This window comes from Muscardinus avellanarius, assembly GCF_963383645.1.
Source record: "Muscardinus avellanarius genome assembly, chromosome: 9".
Classification (NCBI taxonomy): Eukaryota; Metazoa; Chordata; class Mammalia; order Rodentia; family Gliridae; genus Muscardinus; species Muscardinus avellanarius.
In genome coordinates this window covers 48,907,641-48,930,144 of record NC_137795.1, presented here as the reverse complement: position 1 = coordinate 48,930,144, position 22,504 = coordinate 48,907,641, and the positions used below count along the sequence as shown (strand labels likewise).

The following is a 22,504-nucleotide window of genomic DNA, read 5'->3' as shown; positions in this document are numbered from 1 at the left end:
TCTCAGCCTCCCAAGTACTAGTATTACAAGCACGTGGCTGAATCCAAGGAAATTCTATCTCTAGGCCACACCCCTAGCCCTTCTTATTTTTAATCAGAATATCACTAAGTTGCTGAGGGTCTTGCTAAATTGTGGAAGCTGGTTGTGATCCTCCTGTCTCAGCCTCCCAAGAACTGGTATTACAGGTGTGTACCACCATGCCTGGCTTGCAGATGTTTCTTAAGATGGGGATAAACCCAATAAACCCATCATAAGTTGAAAACATCACAAATTGAAAACATATTTAATATGCATAATTTACTGCTGCCCAGCATCACAAGAATTCTGTTGCATAATGCTAGTTCAGGAAAAGATCAAGATATAAGTTATGAAGCCGGGCATGGTGGTGAACGCTTGTAATCCCAGCATTCGAGAGGCTGAGACTGTAGGATCACAGTTGGCGGACAACCTCAGCTACTTAGTGAGGCCCTTCGCAACTTAGTGAGACCCACTCTCAAACTAAAGAAAATAGAGCAGGGGGTATAGTTCAGAGGTAAAATGCCCTTGGGTTCCATCCTCAGACCTGTAAAAAAAATATATATATATATATATATTTTCTAATATTTAAATGTTATATATACATATACATGGATGCTTTCTTTGGTACTGAGGATTGAACCCAGGGCCATTCTACCTCTGAGATATACCCCCAGCCCTATTTTTATTTAGAAAGAGGTTCTTACTAGGTTGAGAGTCTCACTCATACATATATATATATATATATATATATACACACACACACACACACATATGTATACATATACACATTCATATATATGTATATATACATAAGTTCTAACATTGTAGGTCAGGGGAAGTAATCCTGGGGAAAAATGTAGGCTTTCTTTCCAATTTATTTACTTTTGCCTGATTGATTTGTCTTGGATTCATGATACACCAGATCTTTCCTTTCTTATAATCATTATCTTTGCCAGAGAAGTGATCTATTTTTCCAGGTGACAGATTCAGATTCAGAAGGAGGTTTTTTTGTTTGTTTTTGCTTCTTGCGTACCCCAGTGATTCAGTGATCATGCTGTTTCTTTTTCTTTTTTTCTTTTTTTCGGGTCTGGGGATGGAACCCAGAGGCATTTGACCTCCAAGCTACACCCTCTGCCCTATTTATTTTCTTTCTTTCTTTCTTTCTTTCTTTCTTTCTTTCTTTCTTTCTTTCTTTCTTTCTTTCTTTTTTTGGTGGTACTGTGGATGGAACCCAGGGACCTTCTACCTCCGGGCTACACTCCCAGACCTATTTTATATTTTTTATTTGGAAACAGGGTCTCTTAAGCCAGCTGAGGCTGGCTTCGAACCTGCGCGATCCTCCTGTCTCAGCCTCCCAAACGCGGGGATTACAAGCGTGCGCCACCACATCCAGCCCCCCAGCCCTATTTTTTATTCTTTAATCTGAAACAGGGTCTCACTAAATTGCAGAGGGCCTCACTAAGTAGCTGAGGCTGTTCGCCAACCGCGATCTGATCTCAGCCTCCCAATGCTGGGATTACAAGCTTGCGCCACCACGCCCGGCTCATGGCACCATGCTGTTTTATATGTTTCTCCATTTTCTTGTCACTCTTTCCTGTTTATTTTTCCCTCCCCTACTTCCATAGTCTCCTCTAATTCTCATCTATTTTTTATTGCTTCTTAACTAACAACCCAATTTTTGCTTTTTCTCATGTTATTCAGAATATAAAATATAAATCACATTATGAGATTGGCTTTGTAGAGTTATGAATTATACTCTTATAATATTAAGCCTGAGGACTTATGTGAATTATTTATAGAATAGGAATGTCATGGGTATAATTGTATTTCATTAACTCTTGATCTAATGCATTAAAAGTAGTTAAAATTTTTTTTTTTTTGGTGATGCTGGAGATGGAACTCATGGGCATTCTACTTCTGAGCTATACCCCAGCCCAATTTTTTATTCTTTATTTTGAAAAAGGGTCTTACTAAGTTGCAGAGGGCCTCACTAAGTAGCTGAGGCTGGCCGTGAACCACGATCATCCTGTCTCAGTCTCCCATGTACTGTGATTACAAGCGTGTGCCACCATGCCCAGCTTAATTCAAAATTTTTTATGGAGCTGTACAACTTCCCACTGTCCATCCTAAGTATTGTCACTGGAAAGACAAAATACTTTATTTTTAGCCTGTAGAAATCTGGTATAAAACATACATTTGGGAAGCATCTTCCTGTTTTTTGTTTTCTTTTTTTTGTTTTGTTTTGTTTGGTGGCACTGGGGATGGAACCCGGAGGCTTTCTATCTCTCTGGGCTATGCTCCCAGACCTATTTCATATTTTATTTGGTTGCCGAGAGCCTCACTAAGTAGCTGAGGCTGGCTTCAAACCTGTGCGATCCTCCTGTCTCAGCCTCCCAAGCCTTGGGATTACAGAGTGTGCCACCATGCCCGGCAGCACATTCCTGTTTGACAAAGAATAGATTGTAATGGATGAGACTACCTGGGAAACCACTGTTTTACAGGAGCTACAATTCCTAGTACCTTGTATATCTGGGTGCTTGCCTTTCTTTAGTAGGTTTACTTATGCAAGTATCTTACTACAAAAATGCTTTGTTTTCCTCTTTGTGAGCACCGAGTACACTGGCTGTGAAATTCAACCACATTTCCTCATTTGAAATTGCTAAACTTCCTTCTTTGGACTTTCCAGAGATGAACTACTGGAAGAAGTCAGAATGAATAAACAGAGTCTATTACTTTTTTTTTTTTTAAAGGGTGTGTTAAAATATGAGCAACTAACCCAGGGAGGGAGGGCCAACGGGTTAATAGTATGTGGTGATATTTTCATCTCTGGATTTCCAACATTGCCAAATTTGTCTAACTTAAATGTCCTTGGGATAAGAACCATGTACTTAACTGCAGGGTTGGTATTGACCTACTGACAAAGGCATTCTGTCTACCACAGTTACATTACATGCTGGTCCTACTTATGGTATATAATGGGCGTTGTTTAATATATAAACATGTATTTTATTGAATCTTAACCCTGCCCATTCACTAGAGTCACGGGGAACCTACACACACAGTAAGGAGAGCAGGACCCACACCAGCCCAATACAATGAGAATGTCTTGGGTGTCATCTGTGGGGCACCTTGTTCTTTAAAAGCTTCCTTGATGTTTCTGTCATGGCCCAAGTTGAGAGCCAGTGGCTTAATGGAAAAAAATGTATCATTTATTTTTATAATTTGCATGTGTTGAAGAATTTTTAGTGGTTTGAAAATAGATGTTTTTTTTTTTCAAGGAAATTAGATTTTTTTTTCTTTTAGCAAGACTTCTTATAAAGAAGTTTCTTATCTTGGCCGAAACCTTTTAAGTATACTTTTAAACCTTTTAAGTATACTTTTGTTCCAGCAATCTTATAATCTTGAAAGAAAATATACTTCTCAAAATATTGACACATTGCATTCCAAAAGTTTTGAGTCATGTTCAGGATGAAAAGGAACTCCGTTGAAATTCACTTTAGATGTTTACAAAATCTATCTTAAAAGGGTTTTGGAGTAATTATGCATCTTCCCATTGTAAGCTTGGGGCAGGACTCATTGTTCTACCTTTTTCTAGATTTGAGTCCAGTCTGCCTCACTTCTTTACCCTGTGGTGTCGATCAGCTGAAACTCAATTGCTTTATCAGTACAGTGGGCCTGCAATACCGTGTAGTGGTGTGTGTGTGTGATCTAGAAGTGAAAACTTTGTGAAGTACTGTTGGCAGTAAGTGAATTTTCTATTCTAAGACTAAATGATTATATACATTAAGATCAGTGTGAAGTGTGTCTGAAAACTCATACACTGAAATACACACACATACACACACATACATCCAAGCATGGTGGTGCACGCTTGTAATCCCAGAGTTTGGGAGTCTGAGACAGGAGGATTGCAGTTCTCAGCCAGCCTCAGCTACTTAGGCCCTTTGCAACTCAGTGAGATCATTTCAAAATAAAGAAAAAATAATGCTGGGAGGCAATAGCTTGGAAATAATAGTTTGGAGGTAGAATGCCCCTGGGTTCCATCCCTAGCACTGCAAAAAATAAAGATATCTATATATCTATATATACATATTTATACACACATATGCATGCACACGTGTATTTCTCCCTGTCCCTTTGGCCCACCCCTAGATCATTCACACAGCTATTCTTTGTTAGGGGCAGGAAAGAGGAATTTTGGCATGAAGCTGAAATTTTTTATGAAATCTGTGTCCAGCTCACTAATTATCCTTTTTTTAACCTTAATTTTTTCACATTTTAAAATTAGGAATACAAACTAAATTTTTCTGAGCTGTAAGATATTTTATCTGAATATTAGAATTTGTCATAATTAACATAATATCTAAAATTATATGTGGCAAAATGAATCAACTTTAAGGAACTTAACTCTGGGTTGCTTTTAAGGAAATTGAAAAATATACATTTCTCCTTAATCATAATTTTCAATACTCTACCAATGTTTGAATTCTTTATATAGAATTAGGACTACCCTAAAATTTTTTATTTTTATTTATTTTTTGTGGTACTGTGGATGGAACCCAGGGGCCTTCTACCTCTGGGTTACATCTCTGACCTATTCTATATTTTATTTGGAAACAGGGTCTCACTAAGTAGCTGAGGTTGGCTTTGAACCTGCGTGATCCTCCTGTTTCAGCCTCCCAAGTACTGGGATTACAAGTGCGAGCTACCACCACACCCGGCTTACCCTAAAAGTTTTAGAAGAAAGATGGTTAGTTAATTTTTAAGTTAAATGTTTTGTGTAAAGAGTGCTTCAAAATATAGATTTCATTAGAAAAGCACACAAATCACAAATGTACAATTTAGTTAATTTTCACAAAGCAAAACTTGCCCACATAACTCAGAACAGGAACAATAAAAGTTCATAGCACCCTTCAAGCTCCAGAATTCACTTGTCTAGCAGATTAACCTAGCCTGGTTTTGAAATTGTGTATAAATGGAATCATATGGTTCATTTTTGGTTTTTAGTGGTTGTGGGGGAGGATCTCAGCTTATTTTCTGTTATTGTGTTAAAGGTTAATTCATTCTTGGCTTTATAGTATACTTAACTATTTGGATATACCACAATTCTTTCCTGATGAATATTTTGTAGACAAGTGTCATTTGCTCAACATGTGTTTTTCTCTTGTATTTATTGTGTGTATAGTTGCTGAATCACATCTTGAACTTTAATAGACAGTACTAAAGTTTTTCAATTTATATGCCCATTAACTGAGTATGAAAATTTCAATTACATCACATTTTATGACATAACATTAAAATAGAATGTTGAGGGTGATAAGTAAAATAAAAAATTAAATGCGAGTAAAATAAAAAATAATGTGAGTACGGCGGAGTGTGAAAAACACGAGAGAGGTCCGGTATACGTGGCATGTAAAGTTTTAATGGCACGGCTCTCCCAGGGATCAGGGCGAGGCACCGTGGGGCCCGTGCGCCTGTCCGAAGCTTGAGGACGCAGGCTCTCCTTTTAAAGGCATGCATCTCGCGAGATGGGGGTTTACTCGCGGGAACGCCCAATTCTCGCGGGGGTTTCAGCCCCTCCCTTGCCCTGCAGAGGTCATGTGACACAAAGTCACATGAGTGCAGGACCCAACTTAACATTCCGGCCTTTTGATGGTTGGGATAATGGATGATGATTGGACCCTCTAGCTTCTTCCTGCTGTCAAGGGGCGTCGTCAGGGGCCCCAGGCCGGGAGGAGTTGGGAGTCCAGTCCCCCAGAAGGGGGTGCGGGTGGGTGCATAGCTGCAGTGCGAATTGGAGGTTACCCTGGACAGCTTAGTGATGTGCGCTTGAGACTTGAACAGGCAAGGGCTATTAAAGAAAAAAACAAATCATGAGATTGAGCAGGCGACCAAAAAGGAGACTGGTTTACTCAGTACCTGGAGAGCTACCCTGAGCTGGCAAAGAGGATGGAGGTTGAGGGATCCAGGAGCCAGGCTGAGTAGGGCCAGCGGCGGGGCCTGGTCTGGAAAGGTGCTCCCCCTGTGTTGAGGCACCTGGGGCTCACCCTTTTCCAAGGGCATTGTTCCAGTGGCCCTCCTGGCCACACGCCGAGCAGTCTGATTGGTAGGCGTGGCTTTGCCCCACTTGAGGTAGGCTCCTGGAGGTAGTTGTTGTTGCAGTCCTCCACACCTAGGTGGCGCTCCAGGGGGCTGAGCCGCCACTGCCAGCCAAAGGGCAGCTACCAGGGATCTGCTTTTTGGCAAAGTCAAGAGTGTACGCTCCATCTCCGCCTGTTTCTCTCTGGAATTAAAACTTAGATGCCATGTTAAGGTTCTGTCAGCTGCGACGGACCTATACTCACAAAGAGCGCGTCCCGGGGCTGGTGTCCGGCAAGAATGGCAACGCAGACTCCCCATGGGGAGAGGGTGTCGCCCCAGCCCCGGCGTTTCCCACAGCACCTAGGGCGCGCCCATGCGGGCCGCCCAGCAAAATTGCAGTCTGGCGCGGGCCAAGATGGCGACTGTGACATCACCAGGCAGTGACTATGCGCCATCACAAAATGGCAGCTGGCGGGAAAATAAATGGAAGCTGATGGGGGAGAGCATTTGGAGGGATACCAGACCGCTTATAAAAGTTCCTAACTATTCCTGGGCCACCGCAACCTATTTCCCAACTCGTATCAAGGCAGACAGGCTCTCAGGGCATCTGCTAGTATAAAGGTTCGACTCCCCATAATTGGTTCGTGGGCGGAAACGAAGAACAGGAAATGGGCGTCCCCGATTTCCCTGCTCAATCGTTCGGAAACAGAGGTTAAGAGATAGGGAAGAACGTCTTCATTCCTTCTCAAAACCGGAGGATGACCTGGTCATCCGCAGGGTGGTCCCAGTGGACCGGGGGACAATGGGTCACCAAGCACTTGGATTTTTGGGTCCCAGTGGACCGGAAGACCCAAGTCCGGAACCCGCTAACCAAGGGAAGGAGGCAGTTTACCGGAGTGAAGTGTTGCCAGCCAGCGCTGGCTGCGACAGAAGCGCTGAGAAGCTGCTGGGAGTGTGGTGGAGCTGGGGCGCGTGGATGCCGGTGGCTGGTGTGGACGGCACTGGCGGCTGGCGCAGGTGGGATCAGTGGGGGTGCGCAGGCGGCATGGCTTGCCGGGCCCGCGGCGTGGAGACAAAATGGCTTCTAGGCACGCGGCAGACGCTGAGGCTGGGCCCCGAGGAGCACTGCCAGTGAGCCTGGCTTGGGCAGGCGGAACGGAGCAGCAGCAGCGAGTAGAGCTACGCCTGGCGCGGGTGACTGTGGCGGACACTGAAGCCAGCTGTGCGCCGCCCAATGAGCCTGGCTCGGGGCGGGCGGGGCAAATCGGCCAGAGGTCCTGGCGGTGACTGGAGCGCCGAGCTGGAACAGCGGTTTTAGGAGGTCCAAGCGGCAGGCAGAGGTCCTGGCCCGTGCAGGAGGTTGGCAAGCAGAACAGGTGCCAGCATTACCCAAGGAGCCTGGCTCCGGGCGGGTGGAACTGGCAGCCTGGCGGCCGGCGGAGCCTGCACGCCCCGGCGGTGGTGGCTGCGGCCGCGGTGGCAGTGGAAGATGGCCTCCGGTGCTCCAGAAGAGAGCACATGGGCGGGAAAAGATGGTCACCGGCTCTCAGCAGAGCGCGGGGCCGAAAAGATGGCTGCGGGCTCTCAGCAGAGCGCGGGGCTGAAAAGATGGCCGCGAGCTCTCAGCAGAGCTCGGGGCTGGAAAGATGGCCACCGGCTCTCAGCAGAGCTCGGGGCCGAAAAGATGGCCGCGAGCTCTCAGCAGAGCTCATGGCCGGAAAGATGGCCGCGAGCTCTCAGCAGAGCTCATGGCTGGAAAGATGGCCGCGAGCTCTCAGCAGAGCCCGGGGCGGGAATAAGGCCGCCGGCTCTCAGCAGAGCGCGGGGCCGGGGAAGAAGGCTTACAGTCCACGCAGGCACGGGGCAGCAGTGGCGGCAGTGGTGGGAGCAACGCCTGCAAGCGGAGCGCTGGTGTGGGACCTCGCAGTCGAGCTGCTGGCAGGTCGGAGAGTCCGGGGCTCAAAAAGAGAGTAAAAATAAAAAGAGAAAACAGAAAAAAAAAAAAAGGAAAAAAAATGGGGAGGGACCCAAGAGTTCTCCCGGGTTTCGGCACCAAATGATAAGTAAAATAAAAAATTAAATGCGAGTAAAATAAAAAATAATGTGAGTACGACAGAGTGTGAAAAACACGAGAGAGGTCCGGTACACGTGGCATGTAAAGTTTTAATGGCACGGCTCTCCCGGGGATCAGGGCGAGGCACCGTGGGGCCCGTGCGCCTGTCCGAAGCTTGAGGACGCGGGCTCTCCTTTTAAAGGCATGCATCTCGCGAGATGGGGGTTTACTCGCGGGAACGCCCAATTCTCGCGGGGGTTTCAGCCCCTCCCTTGCCCTGCAGAGGTCATGTGACACAAAGTCACATGAGTGCAGGACCCAACTTAACAGAGGGTACATGTTTTAACTGTTAGACTATGTAACTGACAAGTTAATCAGCAGGAGAATGACATAATTATCCAGAAGAATGCAAGAAAGAATAAAACGAATGAGTCATAGAAAATAGCAATGTAATATACAAGTACAAAACATAGCCATAAACAAAATATATCAGTAATAATGGCAAGTATAAGTGGACTGCATATTCCAATTAAAAATTTGAAAATGTCAGACTGAGCAGATCACAAATAGATGCTGCATATCGTAAATATAAGGATACAGGAAGACTAAGGGGACAGGAAAAGCTCTAAGATAAAAGCAATTCCCAAAAGAAAGTTGATGACGCCATACTAACCCCAAGTCATTAAAGATTTATTAGGTAACGAGTACATTTTATAATACAGGGTTTAATTAGTCCAGGTCCTGGTTAAAAATTTATGTGTGAAATTTCAGACCCCAATATGTACAATTATAAGGTTTGACCTGGGGGCCTCACGGGAGAACTGGACTCCCTAGACCAGACAGGATGTGTAGCCGTGCACTGCAGTCAAGACTCAGGCCTGGCCGGCCGCCCACGCTTGACTGCACGCTGACCCTAACCCTTCGAGTGGAGGCCTCTCTTCCAGGGCTGTCAGCAGAGACCTTTCTTAGCAAAGGGAAGAGGGGAACTTTGACACTTTTTCCTCCTGAACTCAGACTCCATTTTCCACTCTAAGCTCTTCCCCGTCTTCCACCCTTCTTCTCCTGCATCCATAGAACTGCAGGAATCTTTCCAGAGGGCTCCCTTGACAGTGAGCTATCCTCACATCCGTGCCAATCCATCTGATCCCTCACCTAATGGACAGGAGGGTTGGCACTTTCTCTGGCTTCGCCCCTTGCTGATGGCATTGTAGTAAGCGAGTAAGGGCTGAACTGTTTTATTGATTTTATCCCACGACTTTATTACTGAGACACCTGGCAGCTGAGCCAAGTACCTGGCAGGAGTTACTCCAGCAGGAAGCTGTAACAGTTCTAAATGTGTATGTCCCTAATGATGCAGCCTCAAGATACATAAAGCAAAAGCTAGAAGGAAAAGTTTCCTAAGGCATAACATACACGGAGAAACATACACAGTTCAGAGTGCCTGGCTCTGAGTTAATGCAAAGCCAACTCTGAGTTAATCCATACAGCCAAGCTCTGTGGCCTTAGCAACACGGCCGAAGGCATCTCTGAGATACCACCTGCTCACTTTCCTCCACTCTAAGGGTTGCTGCTGTTCTGACTTCTAATATTCTGACTTCTAATTAGGTTTGCTTGTTATTAAACTTCACTGAATGGAATACTTAGTATGTTTTCTTTGTATTTAGCTTGATTCATTAATAGGTACATTTTAAACATTTTTTTTTTTTTTTTGGTGGTACTGGGGTTCCTGGAAGCCCTTCTACCTCCGGGCTACACTCCCAGACCTATTTTTTTTTTTACTTTTTATGTGGAAACGGTCTCTTAAACCAGCAAGGCTGGCTCTAAACCAGCAAGGCTGGCTCTAAACCAGCGTGATCCTCCTGTCTCCACCTCCCAAGCGCAGGGATTACAAGCATGTGCCACCACGCCCAGCCATTTTAAACATCTTCTGAATGTAAACTTGCTATTATCTTATTTCAGATGTCTCAGAAACAAACTATGAGAACTTACATGTGCTAAATGTTGAAAGAAATGGAAATATTATTTATAACTATAAGGTATGTGTATGCTCTTCTATAGTTATAGAATATATATAACATAAAACTTACTGTTTTAGCCTTTTATAATATCTGTTTATATGATTCCATACTCTACTTTATTGAAGAGTATTGAGTAAGACTTGGTACTTAATATATGACTTTGTTTCCTGTGTGGCATTGAATAGAGTGATGGAAATTCAGTCTTATGAAATATTTCTCTTTTTAAAATAAGATGATAATGTGCACATTAGAAATTCAAAATTCTTGCATAAAAGAACAAATTCATTTGTTGGAACAAAAATGCTTAAATGTTTACATTTAATGTGTTGATTTTTTGTGTTTGAAAACATATTTGATTACTCTATTCAGAATTAAATATTCTAAGGCTTTTGAGGCATTATTTAACAATGCGTTTTCAATGTCAAGTGTTCTAAAGAATATTTAATATTATAATATGGACACATGTAAGAATAATTCCAGTGGCTAGTTCACTTTGAACAGTTGTATCATTGTACTTTTCTTTTCCTTGTTTAAAAGAAGTTATTAAGTTATATCTAAGGATGGTACATTTAAACAATTGTATTAATTTAAAAAGTTTTACTTTTGCTGTGCTTGGTGGCACATGCTTGTAATCCCCGCGCTTGGGAGGCAGAGACAGGAGGATCATGCAGGTTCGAAGCCAGCCATGCTGTTTCCAAATTAAAAAAAAAAAAGTATAAAATAGCTCTGGGAGAGTAGCCTGAAGGTAGAAGGGCTTCCAGGAACCCCAGTACCATTAAAAAAAAAAGTTTTAAGAACATTTTGGGTTTTTTATTTTTTATTTTTTTGTGGGTCTGGGGATGGAACCCAGGGGCATTTGACCTCCGAGCTACACCCACTGCTCTATTTTTTATTCTTTATTTTGAAACCGGGTCTCACTGAGTTGCAGAGGGCCTCACTAAGTAGCTGAGGCTGTCCACGAACCGCTATCCTCCAGGTCTCAGCTTCCCGAATGCTGGGATTACAAGCGTGCGCCACCACGCCCAGCTACATTTTGGGTTTATTGTAGCCAATCCTGTCATCTATCTATCCATCCATCCACCCATCTATTTTATCTAGCTAATCTATTTTTGTGGTACTAGGGCTTGAACCAAGAGGCACCCTACCACTGAGCTATACCCTGAGCCTTACTGTATTTTTTTTGTTGTTTGCTTTTGAGACAGAATGTCTCTAGTAGTCCAGACTTGTGGACTTGTAACCCTTCTGCCTTAGCTTCCAAAGTAGCTGGGATTACAGGCATGTGCTATCACACTCCACCGTAATATGTAATATTTATAACTTCCTTCCTTCCTTCCTTCCTTCTCCTTCTCCTCTTCCTCCTCCTTTTTTTTTTTTTTTTGGTAGTACTGGGGATTGAACCCAGAGATACTCTACCACTTGCTACACCCCAGTTCTACTTTTAAACTGGGTCTTGCTAAGTTACTGTACTTTGGCCTTGAACCTGTGACCCTCCTGTCTCAGCCTCACAAGTACTGGGAGTATAGGCCTATACTGCTGCTCCTAGATATGTATTCACTTAATGATACAACCAGAGGTACAAAAGATTGACTTTCACCATGCTCAGTCCTATTAGACAGGATCCCCAAAACTCACTGAGCCACACAGGTAGCTTGAGCCCAATGACTGAGTCAACTCTGGTCTCTTCTGACATGCTCAGCAGTGCCTGCTTGCTTTTGAGTGCTTATTGTTAAGACTTGTTGAATTATTGCAGGTTTGTTTGAAAACTAATAATAACCAAAGTTTCTAAACAACGACCTTTAATAAACTTTTGGTTAATTTTTTTAGGATGATAAGGGAAATGTTGTCTTTGGATTGTATGACTGTGAAACCAGACAAAATGAGGTAAGAATCACCATAAATCATAGATGGCTCATTGTTTACTGCTTTACTTTTTTCTTTCTGCCTCTATTTTCTAGATATAAATCCTAACTTAATTTTAAAAATGTATAACTCTTTTTCTGACTGCTCTGCTCCCATATCTTAGCTCCATTATCCTAAAAACATGTAAAAACTCTTGAACCAAAATGTCAGCTTAAGTTTTTTTTAAATTTTTAATGTGTTTTTATTGGTACATTAGTCTCATATCATAATATGTAAATTATGTTGACAGTGACACACATGCACACAGCACTTGGTCTCCCCGCCTCCCCATTTCCCCCCTTCCCAATACAGAGTACTGAGATTGACATTGGTATATTCACATATGTACACATAGTCAGTGGTAGTATTTCCATTAATGAGCCTCAATCTTCCTCTTCCCCTTTTCTTAGACCTCCTCCCTGGCTCCAGTGAGGCTTTTCCTCCATTATCTGGAGTCCATTTGGTATTCCATTTACTCCTTATCTTGCACGTATTAGAGAAAATATATGACCTTTCACTTTCTGTGCTTGGCTAGCCTCTCTTAACAAAAAGTTCTCCAGTTCCTTCCATTTTTTTTTTTTGCAATGACATAATGTTGTTCTTCTTAATTGTTGAATAGAATTCCATTGTATGTATTTCCCATAATTTTGTAATCCATTCACCTGTTGATGGACACCTGGGTTGATTCCATAATTTGGGTCTTGTGAATTGTGCGGCTATGAACATGGGTATGCATACGTGACTCTAGTTCTCTGGTTTTAGCCTCTTTGGAAAGAACCTCAGAAGTGGTATAGCTGGATCATATATATGGTGGATCCATTCCCAGGTTTCTAAGGAATCTTCACGCTGATCTCCACAGAGCCTGAACTAGTTTGCAGTCCCACCAACAGTGTAGAAAAGTTATTTCCCCACATCCTTGCCAACATTTATTGTTATTTGACTTCTTTATGCTTGCCATTCTGATTGAGGTTAGATGGAATCTCAGTGTAGTTTTGATTTGCATCTCCCTGATGGCCAATGATGTTGCACATTTTTCACAGCTTAAGTTTTAGTCCTTTGAGATTTAAGCAAAATTGGCTTTGCAAACAAGTTTTCCAATATTTTGTTTTCTAAAATAAGATAGGAAATCCAATACCCTCCCCAAGATTTGTATGTTCTCAGGTACTGAGACTCCATCTAACCCCAATCAGAATGGCAAAATGACAAAAAACAAAACAGTCTGGGAGTATATAGCTCAAAGGTAGAATGCCTCTGGGTTCAATTTCCAGTACCACACATACATACACAAAAAAAGAGTCTGTGCCTTTAAACACACAGTGGTTATCTTATGGCTAAGTTTTAGTGCCAAATAGAACTCAAAATAGCAAACTTCCCTCCTTCTGGCACTGGGAATTGAACCCAGGGGCATTCTACCTCTAAGATATCCCCAGCCCCATTTTATTTTTTATTTTGAAACAGAATCTCACTGAGTTACAGAGGGCTTTGCCGAGTTGCTGAGGCTGGCTGCAAACCTGTTATCCCCCTGTCTTTTTTTCTTAAAAAAAAACAACAACACAATGTCTCAGTATGGATAAATTAGTTCTTTAATACAATATTTGTCACAATAATACTTGGTACAAAGTTCAGTGGAAGTTTGTCTCCATAGAATTATTTGATATAAAACTCCAACTTAAAAATCTCGTGTTTTGATAGCACCTGTATACCTTTGAGAAAGACCTGCAGGTGGTCAGTTGCTCTGTCAACAGTGAGAAGACTCTACTTGGTAAGTCGATCTCCTTTATTGCTACATGTCAAGAACTCGCCTACATCTTTCAAGAGTTTTAAGGTATTGGATTTTACAATATTTGATTCTATAACAGTGATTTTTTTTCTGGAAAAGAATTGTCTTTGGGAAATTATACTCAAAATTAAAAATTTGCAGGTACCTACAAAAATGAATCCTTTGTATTTTACCTTAATGTTCCACTGAGAGATTATTTGAACTCTTACCCATTTCAAGTATAGAATGGTAAATTTTAACAGCTCACCACATGGATCAATTGCTAATGGAGTTTTTTTCCTATTAGCTGCAAGTTTAGTCCAATCTACTAAAGACAGACAAAGGAATGAGCTTCAACCAGGTAATGAAATTTTGTTTTTTTATGTGTGTTGGTAGATGAAGATTTATTGCATTAACTCAAATTTCAAGCATCTTTAGAGTTAGCCGTGTTTTAGAATAAAAAGGCAGTGGTCTTTTAAGTATGAATAACTTTTTTTTTTTTTTAGGAAACAAGATACAGAAAATAACAGAACAGTAAATAGTAGAAATACTAAAATGATAACTAATACTCATAGACTACAATGCTGAGAATAAACTAGAACCTATGGCCAGCAGCTGGTGTACAAGTTTGGGAAAGTCACAATACCATTATTTTGAGAGTGATTACATGTGGGACATCCTATCTCTGAGCTATACTCTCCAACTCTTTTTATTTTTTATTTTGAAAGAGTCTTATTAAGTTGCTGAGAGACTGGCCTTGAACCTGTGATAGCCTCCCAAGTACTGGGATTCAGGTATGTGCCACCATGCCTGGAACAAATACCATTTAAAAATATCTGGTTATCTGGGCATGATGGCACACACTTGTACTTGGGAGGCTGAGACAGGAGGATCGGGGTTCTCAGACAGCCTCAGCTATTTAGTGAGGCCCTCTGCAACTTGGACCCTGTTTCAAAATAAAGAATAAAAAATTGGGCTGGGGAGGTATCTTGGAGTAGAATACCCCTAGGTTCTATCCTCAGCAACACACACACACACACACACACACACACACACACACACACACACACTCTCTCTATCTGGTTAAGTATTGACTAGTGATAATGCATTGTAAATTGCCCATCAATACAAATAAAAATCAATACTACTCATTGTCAAGGCCTAGTATATTAGCCATATGATGTGCCTCACCTTTTAAGTTTTTTCTTTTTTGACATCCCATTTTACCCATCTGTCCATAACTCAACAATATTGTGTAACTGCTGTGAGAGAGACACTGCATGGTGCTCATGGTGCTGGGGATGCAATGTAAGGGGATGTACTGGCCATCCGCATGGAGCCGATAGCACAGTCTCAAATGCGTATTAGGGGCCAAAGCGACCATGTAAAACATGAAGTAGACTGTATAAGAAAAATTAAATGTCTTTGCTTTTCCACTTTTAACATATAAACAAGGAAATATTTTTTTTTTTTTTTGGTACTGGGGATTGAACCCAGGGATGTTTTACCTCTGAGCTACACCTCCGGCCCTTTTCTTTTAAGTTTTGAAACATGGCCTAAGTTGCTGAGGCTGGCCTTGAACCTTTGATCCTCCTGTCTCAGGCTCCCAGAGTGTGTGCTGCCACACCCTGCCAATATTTCTTCTCTTTAATGTAAAGAAGAGTTCAGGAGCTATAGGGACCAGTAGTGGGGTGGGGTGGCGTGGGGATCCTCTACTGGGGAGCTTACAGGGGGGCCTCTATTCAACTTTAGTCTTTTGTTATCAGGTGGGGCAAGAAGTTCAGTGGAGCCAGCTTTTCAATTTATTAAGAGAAGTCTGGACTTTTACGTAAAAATGTCATTTCCTGAAGTTGGCCGAAATATTATTTTTTTAAATCCTGTTTTGGCAATGATGGCCACCTGTGGGCTGGAGCCAGCCTGTGGACTGTCAGTTTTAACCTCTGGTCTAGTGGCGCTCACATCAGTCCCTTACAGTTCTGATCCCAGGTACTTTCCATGCATCTATTATTTGGCATTTGAATTTCTTCTTTTGTTAGCCTAGTTCCCTCTCTGATGTACTCTCCCGTGGTTGCCTCTGTTGGAAAAACCCTTGGTTCACACTTTCTGTGAGAGGCTTCCAAAACAGTCCTGGGTTTCTCGTGATACAGCTTAGAGAGGCCAGGGAACCCGAGTCCAGTCTGGCCGGGGCCTTCCCAGAGTCCTCAGCAAGAGTTAATGGCAGATGGTGGTGGGCCAGCGGCCTTCTTTGAAATATCATCTGCATTAACTCACAAGGCCTTACCTTCCCCCTGACTGTAGACATTATCTATTTCTTTAGTTGTTCATTTATTAATTTTTCTGCACTCATTCATTCATTCATTCATTCAACTTTGTGGTGCTGGAGATAGAACCCAGGAGCATTCTACCTCCGAGCTGTAGCCCCCTCCCCCCCAGTTCCTTCTTATTTCTGTTTGCAAACAGGGTTTCAATAAGTTGCTGAAAGTCTCACTAAGTTGCAGAGGCTGGCCTCAAACCTGTGATCATCCTGACTCAGCCTCTCAAATACCGAAATTACAGCTGTGTACCACCTCTTCCAGTTCAATTTATTTATTTACTAATAAGGCACTGGGGCCTAGGACAGCTTGGTGATTTGCTAAAAAGTATATTACTTTCGTGGCAGGGCCGAGACTAGCAATATTTTGAGAATCCAAATTCTCTGGATGGTTCCTACTTTACTGTGAAAGCACAAGATATATTACTGAGATAAATTCCTGTATGCAAAGGTTTAGTCTCGCAATGATGCTACTTATATTAGTTAAATGTCTGGGCTGCATTGACGGGGGAAATTAGTGGAGAAAGATGGTTTCTGCTCTTGAAGTCCTTACTGTTTTGAAGGTAGGAGGATTTGGTGGATACCAGATTATCTTCTTTGATTTTAATAAATTCATGGCAAAAAGGTCAAATATAAGGTGATTTCTTATTTTTTCCAGTGAGAAAATTTGTCTAGTTCCTCTCACAGAAATTGTCCCCTCCCCCTGTTGGAATATATGAACTTTTATGGGAAGAGATAAAAGAAATGAATTTCAGCTTGTACTGCTGAATATGTTCAGTTACACACACTTGAGTTATCAGCGGGAAACATCCGTTCCCTGAGCATCTCTATTCTGCTTTCTTCATGAGTATCTTTGACACTGATGTCTGTCTTCATCCTGGAGCTGGGTTTTTTGCTGCTGTTTCCATCAAGTAGATTTCCAAGGCGCTTCACTCTTGTCTCTGTCCCAGTTACTGAGAATACAGACCTTCAGAATTGGAATACAATCCTGTCATCGGGATTTTTATCCTTAAACAGAAAACCTCACTTACTAAACATCTTATTTTCATTCTATACTTTTATATTTGTAGTTCCACACAATATCTCACCTGCTGTCTTGCTTTTTCAGGTGACCTTTGAAAGGCATGCTTACAGGAAGATCCAGTCCTCATAATTGTTAGGCCACATCACAGAAATAGTTATATATTTTTTTAACCGTAAAAACAAACAAGAGGATCATGGTTCATAGACAGCCTCAGCTACTTAGTGAGGCCCTGTTTCAAAATAAAGAATAAAAAATGGGGCTGGGGATGTAGCTCAGAGGTAGAATGCCCCTGGGTTTCATCCCTAGTACTGCAAAAAACAAAACAAAAACAAAACAAAACAAAACCACGTGCTGTTGGGTTCTTTCTTAAATATTGAAAATTTGTATTGATTGAGGCTGTGGCGCCATCCACAAGTAATGTCCTTATGAGACCTGATTCTTATTAGAGTCTTAAGAACTCAAATACAAAGCAGCCCTTTCTTCGCTGGGGTTTAGTTATGGGGAGAGGGGCCTTTGACCTCAATGTGGACATTTGTGGTTACCCCCTTTGTAGTTCATGTCCATGGACTTTCTCCTAATTGTTATCTTGTAGGACATTTGCTTAGCTGTGACGCTGAGGACCCCAGTGGGTCATTATCACTATTCCTGAGGGAAAACCAGCCCCTGTCCTACCAACAGAAACTGTTAGCCTTAATATGTTCCTGCATCAGAAATATATTCATATTGTCCAGTGTGGTGGTGCATGCCCGTAATCCCAGTACTTGGGAGTCTGAGGCAGGAGAATCACAGGTTTGAGGCCAGCCTCAACAACTTAGTGAAACTCTGTTTTAAAATAAAAAGGGCTAGGGGTGTATCTCAGAGGTAGAATGCCCCAGGTTTAATCCTCAGTACCAACAAAACCCTGCACATTTTAATATACAAATAATATTTGCCACTGTGCTGCAAAGTGGCACTGAATTGTGTTATTTAGACTTGGAATGCAAGAGGGCCTGTGAAGCTGTGCTAAAAATGGCCAAGGGACAGGCAGGAGCTTGCTCCTTGTGAGACGCACGCTGACTCCTGCCTTACGATGTTTTTTCTTTGGGTGCTGGGATCAAACCTAAGGCCTCATACATATACCCCTAGCCCTATTTTTATTCTTTATTTTGAAACAGGGTCTCACTGAGTTGCAGAGGGCCTCACTAAGTAGCTGAGGCTGTCCGCGAACCGCTGTCCTCTTCTCTCAGCCTCCCGAATGCTGGGATTACAAGCGTGTGCCACCATGCCCGGCTTCCTGTTTTTAGTTTTTATTTTGAAACAGGGTCTCACTGAATTGTGGAGGGCCTCACTACGTAGCTAAGGCTGTCTACAAACCACGATTCTCTGGTCTCAGCCTCCCAAATGCTGGGATTAGAAGTATGCACCACCATGCTTGGCTTAAAGTAAACTGTATAGAGTGACTTTTAAGAAATAGCTACTATATTAAGAAATAGACATATATTTTAAAAAATGCTGATATGCCAATGATCGAATCATGATAATCTGATAATTAACATGATTAGTTTTATGATCTAAAGGGGGGACTATACCCATTAGAACTCGGTTTGGCAGGAACTCTCATCTCTTCCTAGCAAGAGTACAAAATGGTATAGTCTTCTATTTCAGAAGCCACTTCCATTTTAATATGAAGCTCTTCTCCTCTGGTGCCTGCGGTTGTTTCCAGAGATGCCCAGAGATTTCCCTTTTGACGTTTGAGTTTTCTGAGTGTCCTGTGGTTCTCATAATAAAATGCAGTTAGTTTAGGGCACCTGAGGATGTGAAAGGCGGGTCTTTTGCTAGACTGATTGCTCTTTCAGGGTTCTGGAGCCAACCACATACCCCTGAAGAGTAGAACTGGGCATAGAAGTAGTTTGTCACCTCAAAGAATGTTATGATGATGGTAAAATTATTTTGTTAGTGTGCTGTCAATGCAATAGAATTTACTAAGGATTTTTCCTGCTTGCTTTGGAAAAGATAATGCATGGTATTCTAACCTTCATTAATTAAAGCCTCCTTTTCTTTATAGGATCAAAGTGCTTAACGTTGCTGGTTGAAATCCACCCTGTCAACAATGTGAAGGTTCTAAAAGCAGTGGATAGCTATATTTGGGTACAGGTAGATACGCCTTTTATTTATCACTTATCTCATTAACAAAAAGGCATGAAACTTAGGGGGAAAGGTGTTTACAGAGTACTTTCACACACATTATCACATGTAATCCTTAAAGCAATGGTGAAGCTGGGTACCGCTGTAAGTGCCAGCTCTTCTTTGCAAATGTGGAAATTAAGAACGGAAACCCAGCTCCTCTGATCCTGCTGCCACCATGGCTTGTCCAGTTGTTAGGCAATGACTTTACGTGATAAAATATTAAATATTGAAACGCTTTTACGGTAAACTTTCCAACAGTTTAATGTATGTGTATGGTTGACAGACTAATTAGCTACCATTAAATGACTTAAGCCTCCTCAATCTATCAACTGTGTAAACTGATACAGAAGTGTTTTGTGTGTAATGTAGGTGGACTAGTCAATCTTTTTTTTTTTTTTTAGATTTCATGTTTGCAATTTCTCTTACTCCCTTAAATTGATTTATAACCTGATGTTAATACAAGAAGCACTTTCCTCATCATTTTACACAAGTGCTGAGTGGTAAAAAAATTTGAGTCACTTGACATTCATGTTCCCAACTGAGGCTGACAAGGAATGCTCTGCTGTGTTTGGTTCTCGTGCTATAAACAAGTGTTGTTTTCACAATCTAGTGCCATATTCTTTGAGTTTCTGTGGTTCCTTTGGGGGGGGGCAGTAGGGGAGGTTTCCCTGTTTAAAATGTTAAAATGTTTCCTTACTGTTTCCTTACTGTTAAAGGGCTGCCTAGTGGTCCTCAGGGCAGGAAGGCTGTGATGAGTTATGGTGGTGCTGGCCAGGAACTCAGTGTTGATGAATCAATAATACGCATGACCTAAGGTATCTGTTTCAGCCAGCGTTCTCATTGCTGTAGCCCAATAAGCCTGACCACACACAGCTTAGAGGAAGTAAGATGTATTTTCTCAGAGATTTTTGGAGACTTCAGAGGGTCATTCCATGTCAGGCCAGGTCTTCAGAATTCAGGGCATGGTAGCTGGAAGCAGAGGGAGGAAGAGAACAAGGTTCTGCCCTCATATCACAAAGACCAGACGCAGGAGAGAGAAGAGGGAGGAGGGACCAAATATGATCCCCAAGGTCACACTCCCAGGGCATCTCCTCAACCAAGTCCAACTCCAGTATGGCTGCCTACTCTCCAGGAGGTCTTGAGGGACATTATAAATTCAAACCATTATAATATCTCTGATCAGAATGACACATAGTACAGGGTTATGTATTGATCTGTTGACAAAAGTGTTAGTGTTATAGACAGAGGCTTGCAGTAACCTGGCCTTGTATTTGCCATGGAAGCAAGGCTAGTGTGCAGCTGTTAAGGGTATGTGTAGAACATTGCTACCACAGATAGCAAGAGTTGCATACATAATATAATAATTTCACATTCTGCTACAGGGTCAAAATTTTCCTTTTGTCCAACTGGGGTCAGCTTGTGTCAGCTGACATATTTGCCTCTTCCTCCTGTGCCCCACCCCACTTCCAGCCTGTGGCCAATGGGGCTCCCTCTTCCATATCGTGTTAGGAGATGGGGTTGGCCCTCCTCTTCCCTGGGTTATCCACTCTCAGCCAATCCCTCCGGTTGTACATTTTCCCTGCTGTTCCTGTTGCTTCCAGCCAGCCTGGCCTGGGGCTCCTAAGCTGTATTTATCCTTCCCTGGGAAACCTCTAATTGGTCTCAGTTTTGGGGTGACTAAGACAGAACACACTTCTCTATTTTGGTTTGTTTTGGAGCTTCTTCAGCACTCCCAGCCTGGGCAGATGATGAAGACAGTATTGAAGGATTGGGGCAACTAAAGGGAAATGGAGCATGAAAAGGAGAGTTTGGATAAACATGATTGGGCAACACTGTGCATAAACTAAAAGCTGCTGAAAATTGTGTACTTTAAAGGGAAAATGGTGAATTTTATCTTAATTAAAATAGTCAAAAGTGTATGACACATGACAGCATCTATAGGCCAAAGAAAATAATTCCCACCCAAACCAAGTAGAACCCATCCTCACTCTGTGGACCTGTGGTAGCTAAGTAGTGATTTCCCTGTGTCTGTGTGCAGTCCTGGTCACCTTCACAGAGGAACCTGAGCAGGACAGTGGTGGGTGGCACTTGCACTTTGGTACATTTTCAGAGTTCTCTACAAGCAGGAGGCACATCTCTCAGAGTTCCAGTGGGTAAATTTACTCCTCTCTACGCATCTACACTGTATGCCTTCAAAGATGAATATTAATTCTCAGAGTATAGCTCTTTATCTGTGAAAATGAGTGCTTCCCTTAATATGACATCTGTGCAGCTTCCTATTTAGAATGCAAAACCCCACCTTGAAGGCTTTTGTAGAACTGCATTTGAAGTCTTTTTGACTTTCATGCTTTGCTCTAGGGCCACCTCCTAATAGAAAGAGCAACTATCACCTAACTGGATCTTTTAAAATCATATTTTTGCTGGGAATGATGGCATGTACCTGTAATCCCAGTACTTAAAAGGCTGAGACAGGAGGATTTCAGGTTCAAGGCCAGCCAAAGCAACATAGCAAAATTCAGCAACCTAATGAGACCTTGTTTTAAAACAAAGGGCTAGGGGTGTAGCTTGGAGGTAGAATGCCTCTTGGTTAAATTCCCAGTACCACACACACAAATTCACATTCTTGTCACCACCCAGAGACCAGGCAGAGGCTTAAAGGCTGGCAATTATGGCTCTTCGGCACCTCATGTTCCTAAGGGGACCTGCCTCGGCTGTCTCAGAAGACCCCTGGAGGCCATGCTGCCTTCTGTGGGAACACCTTGTTCTGAGGCAATGAACATTTACTCTGTCATTGTGTATGTGGTACCACTTATCTATGGTATTCTTCAACCCCAGTACACAGGGTTTCCTATTTGTACATAGTTTCACAAATCATGAATAATCCATACTTACTTTTGTAGCCAAATTATGTATTGCTATCTATTTTATAATTTAAGATTATTTCATTAAGGAATGGTATATAGTTAATGTTTGGCTTTTTTTTTTTTTTTTTGGTGGTACTGGGGTTCCTGGAAGCCTGTCTATCTCCTGGCTACACTCCCAGACCTATTTTATTTTTGGAAACAGAGTCTCCTAAGCCAGCGCGGCTGGCTTCGAACCTGCGGGATCCTCCTGTCTCTGCCTCCCAAGCACGGGGATTACAAGCATGCGCCACCACGCCCGGCCAATGTTTGGC

At 42.4% G+C, this 22,504-nt stretch overlaps 1 protein-coding gene across 1 annotated transcript in view; it reads left to right on the top strand.

The window, feature by feature from the left end:
* GSAP (gamma-secretase activating protein) overlaps positions 1-22,504 on the top strand; it is a gene marked incomplete at both ends in the record, with an annotated part of 101,003 nt that overhangs the window by 5,232 nt on the left and 73,267 nt on the right. Inside the window, 5 exon segments of the mRNA XM_080701053.1 lie at positions 10,112-10,188; positions 11,995-12,051; positions 13,762-13,831; positions 14,136-14,189; positions 19,208-19,296. Of these exon segments, the coding sequence (XP_080557179.1) occupies positions 10,112-10,188; positions 11,995-12,051; positions 13,762-13,831; positions 14,136-14,189; positions 19,208-19,296 (347 nt within the window).